The sequence below is a fragment of the Colobus angolensis genome, unplaced genomic scaffold, assembly GCF_000951035.1.
Source record: "Colobus angolensis palliatus isolate OR3802 unplaced genomic scaffold, Cang.pa_1.0 Scaffold33, whole genome shotgun sequence".
In the NCBI taxonomy this organism is placed as follows: domain Eukaryota; kingdom Metazoa; phylum Chordata; class Mammalia; order Primates; family Cercopithecidae; genus Colobus; species Colobus angolensis.
Genome location: NW_012116599.1, coordinates 13,312,070 through 13,326,765, shown reverse-complemented (window position 1 = coordinate 13,326,765; position 14,696 = coordinate 13,312,070). Strand labels below are relative to the sequence as shown.

Below are 14,696 nucleotides of genomic sequence, written 5' to 3'. Positions count from 1 at the left end.
TTTTTTTTTTTTTTAACATGTTTTGAGCACAGCTTTTATTATTATTTTTTCCATAGGTTATTGGATACAGGTGGTATTTGGTTACATGAGTACATTCTTCAGTGGTGCTTTGTGAGATTTTGGTGCACCAATCACCCGAGCAGTATACACTGCACCCTATTTGTAGTCTTTTATCCGTCGTCCCCCTCCCACCCTTCCCCCGCAAGTCCCCAAATTCCACTGTATCATTCTTATGCCTTTATGTCTTCATAGCTTAGCTCCCACATATCAGTGAGACCATACGGTGTTTGGTTTTCCATTCCTGAGTTACTTCACATATAATAATAGTCTCCAGTCTCATCCAGGTCACGGCAAATGCCATTCATTCATTCCTTTTTATGACCGAGGAGTATTCCATCATATATATACACCTATATATACACACACACACATATGCATATACCTATATATACACATATATACATATATACCTATAGGTATATACCTGTATATACGTATATATACACACACACACAGTTTCTTTATTCACTCATTGATTGATGGGCATTTGGGTTGGTTCCACGATTTTGCAGTTGCAAACTGTGCTGCTATAAACATGCACGTGCAAGTATCTTTTTCATATAATGACTTCTTTTCTTCTGGGTAGATACCAACTAGTGGGATTGCTGGATCAAATGGTAGCTCTACTTTTAGTTCTTAAGGAATCTCCACACTGTGTTCCATAGTGGCTGTACTAGTTTACATTCCCACCAGGAGTGTAGAAGCGTTCCCTAGTCACCATATCCACACCAACATGGCCATTCTACTGAATGTGAATTAGTATCTTAATGCATGTAAATTTAGCAAGAACTCAAAGTCATATACAGAAATTCATTGCCTTTTTACCTACCAGCAACAACAACAACAAAATTGACATCAAAATTAAGAAAACATTTATAATAGCATAAAATATTATGGAATACTTAGACATAAACAAAATATGTACAAGACCTGTACACTGAAAACTAGAAAATATTGCTGTGAGATATTTAAGAAGACCTGAATAAATAAAACAATATACCACATTCACGAATCGGACAACACAATATTCTTTTTTTTTTTTTTTTTTAATTTGAGACAGAGTCTTGCTGTGTCCCCAACTCTGGAGTACAGGGGGGCAATCTTGGCTCACTGCAGTCTCTGTCTCCTGCGTTCAAACGATTCTCCTGCCTCAGCCCCATGAATATTTGGGTTATGGGCACCTGCCACCACGCCCAGCTAATTAATTAATTAATTTATTTATTTATTTATTTATTTTTGAGATGGAGTCTCCCTCTGTTGCCTAGGCTAGAGTACAGTGGTGTGATCTCGGCTCACTGCAACCTCCGCCTCCCAGGTTCCCACCATTCTCCTCCCTCAGCCTCCTGAGTACCTGGGACTACAGGTGCCCGCCACCACACCTGGCTAATTTTTTGTATTGTTAGTGGAGACGGGGTTTCACCATGTTAGCCAGGATAGTCTCTATCTCCTGATCTCATAATCCACCTGCCTCGGCCTTCCAAAGTGCTGGGTTTACAGGTGTGAGCCACTGCACCTGGCCAGATGATACAATATTCTTAAGAGGATAATTCTTCCCAAATTGATTTGTGGATTGAATATATTCTTACTCAGAATCTTAACATTTTTTAAAGACATTGACAAGCTGACTCTACAATTTTTATGGAAATGCAAAGAACTTAAAATAGCTGTAACACATTTGAAAACAAGAGAACAAAGTTGAAAGAATTACAGTATCTGATGTCCAGGCTCACTCTAAACAGTGTATATTGGCATACAGGTAGACATATAGAGAGGAAGTCAGCAAACTGTGGCCTACAACCTGTTTTTGTTCAGCCAGTGGGCAAAGAATAGTGTTCGCACTAGTAAAGGGCTTTTTAAAGAAGAAGAATGTGCAACAGAGATCACATGTGACCGTGAAGCCTAAAATATTTACAGTGGAACTTAAATAGAGGATCGAGAAATAGGTGCATAGTCAGTTGACTTTTAACAAAGGTACCAAGGTATTTTCATGCAGAGAGATAGTATTTTTTCAAGCAGACAGATAGTATTTTTTCAACAAATAGTGCTGGGCCATTTGGATATTTGTATATGCAGAAATGAACCTCTGGCTTTACTTCGGCTGATACAAAAATTAAATGGATCATACAACTAAAAGTTAAAACCTAAAACTATAAAATTCCTGGGAGAAAACATATGAGGAAATCTTTGTTACTTTATCATAAGGAAAGGTTTTTGTATTCTTAAAGATAGGACTCAAAAAGCACAAACCATGGAAGAAAAGCCTAATTAATTTACATTAAAATTTAAAACTTCTACTCTTCAAAAGGCATTTGAAAAGGCAAGCCTTAAACTGGGAGAAAATATTTGTGAAACACATATTTGACGATCAACTTACATTCAGAATATTAAAAAAATAAAATTTGTAACCTAACCCAGGTTTAGAAGCTTGAACAGACACTTTACAAAGGAAGACCTATCTATGAATGACCAGTAAATACAGGGAAAAATGCTCAGAATCATTAGCCATCAAATTAAAACCATAATGACATCCTACTGTGCACCCTGCAGAATAAATAAAATGTTAAGTCAACCACGTGTTAGCAAGGATGTAGAGCTACTGGAACTCCCATATGTTGCTGGTGGGAGGATAAAATGGGTACAGCCACTTTGGAAAAGTTAGCTTATTTCTTATCAATTTAAACATCCACTTACCAATTCTACGTCTGGGTATTTACTGAATAAGAGTTAAAACATATATCCTCATAAAGATATAAATGTTCCTAGCCCCAAACTGGAAGCAATCCTAATGCCCATGAGCAGGTAAAGGGACGGACAAATGATGGTGTATTTAAGCAATGGGATACTGTTCATCACTGAAGAGCAAGGCACTGCTAGTTCCACCACATGCAACGCATGGATGAATCTCAAAGTCATTATGCCAAGAGAAAGAAAGTAGATGCAAAAGAGTACATATTGTGTGGTTCCATACATAAGACACTTTAGACAAATAAAATCTAAGCTGTAGTTACAGAAGGCAGATCAGGATTGGGAGAGAGGAAGAGGGATTGGCTACAAATTGGCACAGGGAGTTTTAAGGGGGATGATGCAAATTATACCTCAGTTTGCTGATGGTTACCAGACGTTTATGTACTTATCAAACTATTAACTGTACGCTTAAAACATGTATTTTATTATAAGAAAATTATAACTCAGTAAAGTCCATTATTGAAAGTCATTGGTTTATTAAAATGCATAGTTCACTGTCATCCCCTGTAACTTGTCTCCCTTCTTCCACTCTTGCCCCCCTCCAAACCGTTTGATCATCGTCAATACATGTGAATTAGATCCTGTCACTCCTCTGCACAAAGCCCTTTAGTGCTTTCCATTGCACTTAAGTTAATTCCTTAACCTAGCCTACAAGAACCTGCACAGTTTGACCCCTGCTTAACTGTAACTTTGTTGTGATCTGCTTTTATGCGTACTCACAACTCACTTACCATGCTGACTTTTCTGCGTTTCTCAGTGCACAAGCTCTCTTTGACCCCCAAGACTTCTTAGTGCTCAGTCTCTCTTTCAACTCTGTTCCCTTTGCTTTTAACTTCAGCTGTTTATTTGGTCTCATCTGAAATGTTCCTTCTCCTTCCATCCCTGACCATACAATCCCAGTTAATTTTGCAAATGTACTCTCCTAACACCCTGTACTTCATAGCATTTATTACTGTAGCTGCCCTTTTATTTCTGTTATTATCACCAACCTCCCCCATTAGACAAGGTTCTGTGAGGGCTGAGTTTACACTGCTTTGCTTACCATCGTATTTCCAGTTTCTAGTACAGTGCCTGGCACATAGACAGTACACAGTAAGTACCTGTTCAGTGAAAACCAACAGATTTTAAAGAGACAGTATTTTAAAAGCACTTTTTAAGTTGGGGAACTCTTTAAGTCAATTGTTTCCGTTGACAGGAGGTTTATGTGAGAATTGTATGCTGGCCTCATATTACTGTAATACAAGATATTTAACTCGGGAATCACAGAAAGAGATTCTGCTGTGGTCTAATAAAGTTAGAATTTCTAAGGCTCACACTATTGTTGTCTCTTCAGAACACTCAACCTTCCCCCACCCCTCCAATTTACGTCCTACTTTTTAAGAATTTTGTTTGAACTGAAAACTTGGTTTGCCCCTTCCAAGCACCAGGGGATCTTCTAAAGCAAGAATCTGTGTCCTCAAACATAGTGCATGCTGGCCCATATAATAAGCATAAAATCACCCAATGTATTTTAAATATAGGCAGTCCGCTTGTACTGTTCTGATATGCAGAAATGTCATTACTATCATTTAGTTATATAACATCAGTCCCCCAGCAAGATGGTTAAAATTTCAGCAACCATGGTATATGGTATATTAACTGTAACTGAATAAAGTACACACTTGACTGCCAGCTCTTCAGGGCACAATTCATCACATAAATAACACATGTGTACCACAAGCAGTAACCAGTCACTTCTTTCAAGTCTGCTAGTGGTTTGTCGCTGCATGTACACTTCACTTCACTTCACTACACAGACAGCAAAGCATGTAGTTGTGTTGCCTCCCTTTCTCCCAGTGCTAAACCCACCATGACATTTTACAAGAATACATAATCAAAAGAGGGAATTGGCCAACAGAGAAGAAAGTACAGAAAGAAACAAAAGTATACGGAGTTATAGAAGCAGCAGCAACCTGTGGGAATGTTGACCCTGCTGTCACTCAAGCGACTCTAGATATTGGAAGCTGATCCAAACTTAGAAAGGAATATGACAGTTTGCTACAGGACAGGAAAGATGTCACTCCTTATTATAAGCTATACAATGAGAAGAAACCAAGCCCTGTTTAAACTGCTCTTCATATGTAATTTACAAAGACAGAAAACATTTTAATTCTCAAAGATTCTAGTATTTTAAATTATAGTATAAATATTGGTTTTACTGTTTTATCCTTTCCTAATATATGTATAATATTAATAACAGAGGGTTTTAAATGTTACAACAAAAACTTTTAAGTGTCGTGGAATGACTATAATTTTTCCATTGATTATTAAGATTGTTTTGCACAGTTTCACCTGGTACTGTTAGTCTTGCACTACTGTGTAAAACAAAGGCTGCCTGTACTTATTTTGGGGGTTTTTCTTTGGTTGTTGGGGGTTTTTGGTTTTTGTTTTTAGCTTTCTGTAGTTTTCTGCTAATTAACACAATAGAGCATCTCTCTTTTGTTTTCTGTATTTGATGCTGTAACCAGCTTCCTTTTATTTTGATAATATGATGAAGGTTATTAATTCCTAGCTCTCTAAGAAAAATAATATACTAAGAAAAATAATATTCCTTTTATTTATAGCTGACAACAGCTGTTTGAGACCTATTGATAGAAATGGGAAGCTTCTTTGTCCAGGTAAATCTTTTTGATAACTTTCAAAAGGTGGCTTATACTCATCTGTCTTTCTTGATACTTTAAATAGTGGCCTCCAATACCTAATATTTAAAAATTACCTGTTGGAAACTGATTTGTAGGACGTATTTTCATCCAGGTATCTTACCCTTGTATTACAGAAAATCTTAACCAGAAACAAACAGTTCTGTTTTCTAAATGAAACACTGTTCTTTCTGACTATCTGATTCTCATTTTAGTCATGGGTTTGATCTAGTTATATTTTTTCCAGCTTTATTTTCAAAGTTTTTCCATTTGCTTTGCTAATTTTATTGTGATACCAATTATTAAATAAAATCTTCAGTTCTCATCTCTATCAGCTCTTATCTTAGATTTAATTTAGTCATGGATGAGCCTAATTATTGATGGTAATAACAATCTCAACTTTAAACTTCGAAGAAGCTGGTTCTTCATTTATGGATTGATTTGGATTGTCTGGCTTTTAATCCATATAAACAACAGCTCTTTGAGCAAGTCATTTTTATTAAGTAGGAAACTAGACATTCATAGCTTCCTTTTAGCATTGTTATGTAGAAAACAGGAACAAAATATCCTAGAGTATGGAAATTGAAAATCAAACCTAATCATAATGCATGTAATCCTTTTGCCTGAAGTGCAACTTGTTTTTCTTCTTTCTTGATATTCTTGATTTTCAGAGAAATACTGATTTGAATATTTTATTTTTCTTAGAGAGCTAGGAATTAATAATTCCTAATTATCATCATGTTATCAAAATTTTTTTAAGTGCCAGACAGCTATACTTTGAAGGAAGCAGAATTGAAGATGGGAAGTTCATTGGGACTGTGTCTGGGAAAAGCACCAAGTTCCTGTCAGGTAAAATAAGGTCACCTGTTTCAAAACAAAATCAACACTTCCATAACCAGAATTATAACTAGTACCTTAACTACTCCAGTAATATTGTTTTTCTCTAAAAGTTTTTTTTCTTAAATGATACATTTTATTTTAGGATTACATCCTTATAATTCTAGATGTTTAAATATAAAATATTACACCAAAGCATATTTATGTTTCTTTTTCTTTTTTTTTTTTGAGACGGAGTCTTGCTCTGTCGCCCAGGCTGGAGTGCAGTGGCCGGATCTCAGCTCACTGCAAGCTCCACCTCCCGGGTTTAAGCCATTCTGCCTCAGCCTCCCGAGTAGCTGGGACTACAGGCGCCCACCACCTCGCCCGGCTAGATTTTTGTATTTTTTTAGTAGAGACGGGGTTTCACCGTGTTAACCAGGATGGTCTTGATCTCCTGACCTCGTGATCCACCCGCCTTGGCCTCCCAAAGTGCTGGGATTACAGGCTTGAGCCACCGTGCCCAGCCATGTTTCTTTTCTATGAAGATTTTGTGGTTAAAAGGAATCTTTAATGTTGAATGGCCACCACTTTCAACCATTATATTTCCTAAGTTCGAAGATACACCTTCTTTTTCCCACGTTTTAACATCTGTGAGATTAGGTTGCATCTTACAGTCAGGGGCGTTCTGTAGTTATAGCTAGCACTGGTACAGAAAATAGTAAGTATAACAGTCAGTAGCATTTTAGGTTTAATAAAACACAGTTTATTAATTTTGGACTTAATTACTGTCTGCACTAATATAATAGTCTGAGAGCAGCCTCCCTTTCCCCTTGTCTTTATCAGTGTCCATTTTCAGTATAAAACACTATCAGGTTTGACCTTTGCCAGAAGCCATTTGTAAGAAGCTAATCAGCTTATTACAGTGCAGAAATCATAAGGATATTCTTATTGTAAATACCCTGTAGCAGGGTAATCTGGACTCAAATCAGGTTGTCTGTGGTTCCCAAATTCCCTTCATTACTTTCCCAACCAGTTCCCCCTTAATTTGCTTTCCCCTGAACTCTAGCAAACAGTAGTGCATGACAAGCTGATAGGAGGGAAAACATGACAAGTGAGGCTAAGTTAGAAAGGAAAAGCAGGGCTATAAGGAATGGAATAAGAGATCAGATTTGTATTTTTCCTTTGGAGTCTTGAGAATTGTAATATTTGAATCGCTTGGCAGAAAATCATAACCAAGTGACTCAGAAAAAACGTATTAATGCTAATTGTGTATAGTAATTACAAATTCCTTTTGGGAGTGATCAAGACAGAGATGAAGATCCTAGTAGAAGAAATAGTGTATGTTGGCTGGGCGTGGTGGCTCACATCTGTAATCCCAACCCTTTGGGAGGCTGAGGCGGGTGGATCACCTGAAGTCAGGAGTTCAAGACCAGCCTGGCCAACATGGTGAAACCCTGCCTCTACTAAAAATACAAAAAATTAGCCAGGCCTAGTGGCGTGCACCTGGAATCCCAGCTACATGGGTGGCTGAGGCAGGAGAATCACTTGAATTTGGGAGGCAGAGGTTGCAGTGAGCCAAGATCACTCCTCTGCACTCCAGCCTGAGCAACAAGAGCAAAACTCCATCTCAAAAAAGAAAGAAAGAAAAATAAGTAGTGTATGTGAGAGACATTTATTAGGAGTAAAAAACATTGATGATGAAGCAAGTTTATACTTCTGGGTAGGCAAAATTATTGCTTAAATTGTAACATTAAGTTACTAATCATAGTCATATTTTCATATAAATTGGGATTTTTTGTTAAAGTTTCATGGGCCCTTGGCTTTACATTTTTGAAAGTAAATAATACATTCATTGGATTTTTAAGTTCAGATTAAATTGCATTTACACGTCTGTCTTGATGTTAGTTGTTCCTGTTTTTTGCAATGGGGAGTGACGTTCAACCTGGGACAGAAATGGAAATTATAGTAGAAGAAACAATATCTGTGAGAGATGTAAGTAATTTTACCTTTTGTTTTCAGAGGCTGTGTGTGTTTGTATGTTTGCTGTGAGGAACAGTGGTATCCTGTGTTAAGATTTGGAGGTCCTAAACTAGGCCTAATATGATATACTTCAGAGAATTATATGTACTCACTAGAGGAATTATTTTATTTTGGGGGCTTGAAAATTGGTGAACTAACTGGATTTTTTTGTTGTTGTTGTTGTTAGACAGAGTCTGAACTCTGTCACCCAGGCTGGAGTACAGTGGCATGATCTCAGCTCACTGCAACCTCTGCCTCCAGGGTTCAAGTGATTCTCCTGCCTCAGCCTCCTGAGTAGCTGGGATTACAGTTACCTGCTACCACACCTGACTAATTTTTGTATTTTTAGCAGAGATGGGGTTTCTCCATGTTGGCCAGGCTGGTCTCAAACTCCTGACTTCAAGTGATCCACCCGCCTCGGCCTCCCAAAGTGCTGGGATTACAGGCGTGAGCCACTCCATTCAGCCTCTACTGGAAATTTTAAATGATTACAATTTTTTTTCTTTTTATCAATAATACTTTTTTATTAACAGAAATATTGGATATGCAGGAATTGATTAAAAGAAAAAAATGAAAACCTCTCATTATCCTTTATGCTACCAATATTAACATGTTGGCATTTTTTTCTAGTATTTATATATGCACACAGTGGTATGAATGTTTGTATATATGTGTGTATGTGATAAAGTGAATAATTATATTGCTGTTATTGAGAACTTAGACCTTTAGTATTGGAAAACAGAGAGACAAATAAAATCAATGTGGTTTAAAAAAAAAAACCTGTTCTCCTGAATTTGAAATAGAAAAGTCTGAATGAACTTCATGTATTTTTTCTTAAATTTTTTTTCCAGCTCTGTCCGTTGATACAAGTTAGAAAGAGTGACCAACCTGGTAGCAGCAGAGTACCCCTGGCGCCCAGATTATGGCTGCCAAATACCATTTTCTACGAACAGGAACCAGGGCATCTTAGAATAATGGCTGGTTATATATCTAGGTCAGGAAATGTCTAAGATGAGCCTGAAACATCTTACCATCACAGAAAGCAGTGAAGCCGCTAACAAAGACTATTGGGATTATCAAAGAGATTGAGGAGCTCACTAGTCAAAAATGAGACAATTTGAATGTCAGTGAGAAAAATAACAAAAATTAATTGAAACAAGTACATAAAATCTGTAAATCTGTGAGTTCATAATGATCCTATACAAAAATATGCACTGTTACCTATAATGGATGCTAGGCAACCATAAAGGTAAAAAATAAAGCATTTTTTTTTCCTGTTTTTTCCTTGCAAACTATATCCCAGGGTAGCTAAGCAGATAATAAGTTTTATTTATAAACATATTCCAACTAATAAATGAAGAAGACATTTTAGAATTTTACATTTTTTCAACTCCTAATAAATTAATGAACCTAGGCAATGATCCTCAAAGATTGCTAACGCAAAAAAGAGCAACACTCAGGCAACATAGAAATTCAGAACAGTACCCCATGCCCTTAATGCAAAAAAGCCAAACAACTGGACCTGAGTCTGAATAAGCTTGTAGGTCTAACTACCAATTTATACGAAATACAGGAGGCATAGGAACAGGTTAAATTCATCACAGGTCTGCAATTAGCCAAATGTAGATCAGAAAACTCTTCTACAACAGATAAATTGCAGGAGATGAGGACAACCTATAGGTCAAAAGAGGCTTAAAAGACATAGCAACCAGTTGCAACGTATGGACTTTATTGGGACCCTAATTCAAGTCAAAGGAATTTTAGTAATAATTTAAGAGAAAGAGAAATTTGAACATTAGTTGGATATTTATTGATATTAAAGAATTCTTAATTTTTTAGCTGTCATAATCATTGTCGGTTTTTAAAAATCTTTGTCTTTTAGAGATGCATAATAAATATTTACAAATGAAATTATATATCTGGCATTTGCTTCAAAAAAATCTGGGGCAAGGGCAGGGGAAGTGAGTGGGTTACTGACAGATAAAACTGGCCATGGCAATACAAGCTGAGCATCCCTGATCCCAAAATCCAAAATTCAAAATGCTCCACAATCTGAAACTATTTTTTAAAAAATTAAATTGACACATATTTATGAGGCACATTTTAATATTCTGGTACATATATGTGGTGTGTAATGATTAAATCAGGGTATTTAGCATACTCATTACCTCACGCATTTAGCATTTCTTGGTGGTGAGAACTTCAAGAGCTTTTCTAACTATTTTTTAATATACAATCCTTACTGTTAACCATCATCACCCTGCAATAGAACAGTAGAGCTTATTCCTCCTATTAGATTGTAACTTTGTAACTGTTGACCACCCTCTCGCATCCTCCCCTTATATCTCCCCCTCAGTCACTAGTAACTACTGTTTTACTTTCTGCTTCTATAATGTCAACTCTTTTTTTTTTTAGGATTCCACATATGAGTGAGGTCATATTATGGACAGGCCTTTCTGTGCCTGGCTTCTTTCACTTAATGTGATGTCTTCCAGGTTCATCCATGTTGTCACAAATAACAGGATTTTATTTTATGGCTGAATAGTACTCTATTAGTTTGTGTATATATACCACATTTTCCTTACCTATTCATCCATTGTTGGATGCTTAGGTTGATTTGGTATCTTGGCAATTGTAAATAATGCTCCAGTAAACATGGCGGTGCAGATATCTCTCTGACGTACTGATTTCATACCCTTTGGATACATACCCAGTAGTGGGATTGGTGAATCACATGATAGTTCTATGTTTAATTTTGTGAGGAACCTCCGTACTGTTTTCTATAATGACTGTACTAATTTACAGTCTCACCAACAGTGCATAAATGTTCCCTTTTCACCACATTCTTGTAAATACATATTTTCTTTTTTTTTTTTTATAGTAGCCATTCTAACTGGAGCAAGATGGTACCTCATTGTGGTTTTGATTTACATTTCCTTTATGATTAGTGATGTTGAGCATTTTTTGCATGTGTACCTGTTAGCCATTTGTGTGTCTTTTGAGAAATGTTTACTAAAGTCTTTTGCCAATTTTTAAATCAGAATTTTTTTTTTTTTTTGCTGTTTAATTGTTTAAGTTTCTTATATAATATATTCTTGATATTAACTCTTTGCTAGATTTTTTTTTTTAAGACAGTCTTGCTCTGTCACCTAGGCTGGCATGCAGTGGTGTGATCTCAGCTCACTACAGCCTCCACCCCCAGGGCTCAAGTGATCCTTCCATCTCAGCCTCCCAAGTAGCTGGGATCACAGGCATATGCCACAATGCCCAGCTATTTTTTTTCTTTTTTTTTTTTTTTTGGTATTTTCGGTAGAGATAGTGTCTCACCATGTCACCCAGGCTGTTCTTGAACTCTTGAACTCAAGTGATCTGCCCGTCTCGGCCTCCCAAAGTGCTAGAATAACAGGTGTGAGCCATCACGCCTAGCCCCCTTTGTTAGATTTATACTTGGCAAACATATTCTCCCAATCTGTAGGTTGTCTCTTTACTCTGTTGTTTCTTTTGCTGTACAAAAGCTTTTTAGTTTGATGTAATCCCATTTGTCTATGTTCTTTTGTTGCCTATGCTTTTGAGGCAACAAAAGCTTATTTTAAAAATTCTTGCCTAACCCAGCATCATGAAGTGTTCCTCCTATGTTTTCCTTTAGTAGTTTCATTGTTTTGGGTTTTACATTTAAGTATTTAAATCATTTAAGTTGATTTTTGTATTTAGTGAGAGTTAGGGAATCTAGTCTCATTTTTCTAGATATGGAGATCCAGTTTTCCCAGAACCATTTGTTGAAGAGACTGTCATTTTCCCAGTGTGTGTTCTTGGCACATCTGTCAAAAATCAGTTGGCTGTTAAGTATGTGAATTTATTTCTGGACTCTTTATTCTGGTGCATTGGCCTATGTGTCAGACTTTTTGCCAGTACCATGTTGTTTTGGTTATTGTTGCTTTGTAGTATATTTTGAAGTAAGGTAGTATGGTTCCTCCAGCTCTGTTCTTTTTGCTCAGAATTGCTTTGACTATTTGGGTATTTTTATGGTTCCATATGAATTTTTTCATCTTTGGGATGAATACCACTTGATGATTGTGCATGGTCTTTTTAATGTGCTTGTTAAATTCAGTTTGCTAATATCTTGTTGACAGTTTTTACATCTGTGTTCATCAGGGATATTGGCCTATAGTTTTCTTTTTTGTTGTTGTTGTTGAATCTACATCTGGTTTTGGAATCAGGATAGTGCTGGCCTCATAAAATGAGTTTTTAAATATCCACAACTTTTCAATTTTCTGGAGTACTTTGAGGAGAATTGGTATTCTTTAAATGTTTGGTAGAATTCAGCAGTGACGCCATTAGGTCCTCAGCTTTTCTTTGGTGAAAGACTTTATTACTGAAAGCATTTTCTCACTTGTTGGCCTGTTCAGATTTTCTATTTCTTCATCATTTAATCTTAGTATATTGTATATGTCCAGGAATTTATCCATTTCTTCTATGTTTTTAAATTTATTGGCAAGTAGTTGTTCATAATAGTCTCTTATAATCCTTTGTATTTCTGTGGTATCAATTGTAATGTCTGATTTTCATCTCTGACTTTGAGTCTTCACTCTTTTTTTCTTAGTCTAGCTAAAGGTTTGCCAATCTTATCTATTAAAAGAACCAGTTTTTAATTTCATTGCTCTTTTGAATTGTTTTATTAGTTCCTACTTTGTTTATTTCTGTGCTGAGCTTTATTATTCCCTTCTACTTCTTTTGGGTTTAGCTTGTTCTTATGTTTCCAGTTCCTTGAGGTTCATGATTAGGTTGTTTATTAGAAATCTTTCTTCATTTTTGATCTAGGCATCTATTGCTGTGAACTTCCCTCTTGGAACTGTTTTCGCTGTATCCCATAGGTTTTGGTGTAATACATTTCTATTTTAGTCTCAAGGCATTTTAAAATTTCCCTTTTACTTTCTTCATTGACTCATTGGTTATTATTATTATTATTGGTTATGTTTAATTTCCATGTATTTGTAAAGTTTTAAAGTTTTTGATTTCTAGTTTTATACCATTGTGGTTAGAGAAGACACTTGATATGATCTCTGTCTTCTTAAATGTATTAAGACTTGTTTTGTGGTCTAATGTATGATCTGTCATGGATAATATTCTCTGTGCAGTTGACAAGAATGTGTATCCTGCAGCTGTTGATGGAATGTTCTATAAATATCTGTTAGCTTCATTTGGTCTATGGTACAGTTTAAGTTTAATGTTTCTTTGTTGGTTTTTTGTCTCGATGATCTTTGCATTATTGAAAGTGGGGTGTTGAGGTCCCTACTATTATTGTATTTCAGTCTTGTCCCCCTAGAGGTCTAATAATATTTGCTTTATATATTTGGGTGTTCTGGTAGTATTTGCATATATATTTACAATTATTATATCCTCTTGTTGAGTCCCTTTTTTCATTATAGATTATATAGTAAGTTATTATATAATGACCTTCTTCTACAGTGACCATTATCAATTATAATGACCTTTCACAGTTTTTGAGTTAAAGTCTATTTTATCTGACATAAATGTGGCTACTCTTGCTCACTTTTGGTTTCTATTTGCATGGACTATCTTTTTCCATCCCTTCACTTTCAGTCTGTGTTTGTCTTTAACAGTGTGAGTCTTTTTCAGGAAACATATATAGTTGGGTCTTCTTTTTTTTTAACCCATTCTGTTACTCTATATCTTTTAATTGAATAATTTAATCAAGGTTATTATTGATAAGTAAGAACTTACTCCTGCCATTTTGTTAATGGTTTTCTGGTTGTTTTGTAGATCTTTTTCTTCCTTTCTGGTTGTTTACTTCTGTGGTTTTATGGTTGTCTATGGTGCTAAGCTTTGTTTCTTTTCTCTTTCTTATTTGTGTATTTGCTGTCATTTCTTTCTTTGTGGTTACTGTGGTGCTAAGATAAACAGTCTTGTACTTAGACTATTTTAAGCTGTATCCAACTCAACTTTGGTCATATAAAAATATTCTAGAATTTTTTCCCTTCCCTCTATAATTTATATTTTTATTGCCTTAGTTTACATCTTTATTGTGTCCTTAGCCACTAATTGTAACTGATCTTGTTTTTGACTGTTTTGACTTTAAACCTTCATGGAAGAGGATTGATAGATTTATACAGCACCATTGCAACACTGGGGTATTCTGAGTATGATTATGAATTTACCTATACTTGTGAGTTTTATATTTTTTTGTTTTTTCATGATAGTAATTGTCATCCTTTTGTTTCCAGTTGTAGCACTCCCTTAAGTATTTTCTTGTAAGATTGGTCTAGTGGTGATAAATTCCTTTAGCTTTTGCTTATCTGAGATTTTTATCTCACCTTCATTTCTGAAGGATAGCTTTTCTGGATATAATATTCTTGG

At 35.8% G+C, this 14,696-nt stretch overlaps 1 protein-coding gene across 1 annotated transcript in view; it reads left to right on the top strand.

Annotated features, from left to right (window-relative positions):
* Window positions 1–14,696, top strand: part of USP40 (ubiquitin specific peptidase 40) — a 94,622-nt gene that overhangs the window by 48,112 nt on the left and 31,814 nt on the right. Inside the window, exons 19-21 of the mRNA XM_011952032.1 lie at window positions 5,409–5,462; window positions 6,244–6,332; window positions 8,208–8,294. Coding sequence (XP_011807422.1) covers window positions 5,409–5,462; window positions 6,244–6,332; window positions 8,208–8,294 — 230 coding nt within the window. The remainder of the gene's footprint in view (window positions 1–5,408; window positions 5,463–6,243; window positions 6,333–8,207; window positions 8,295–14,696) is intronic.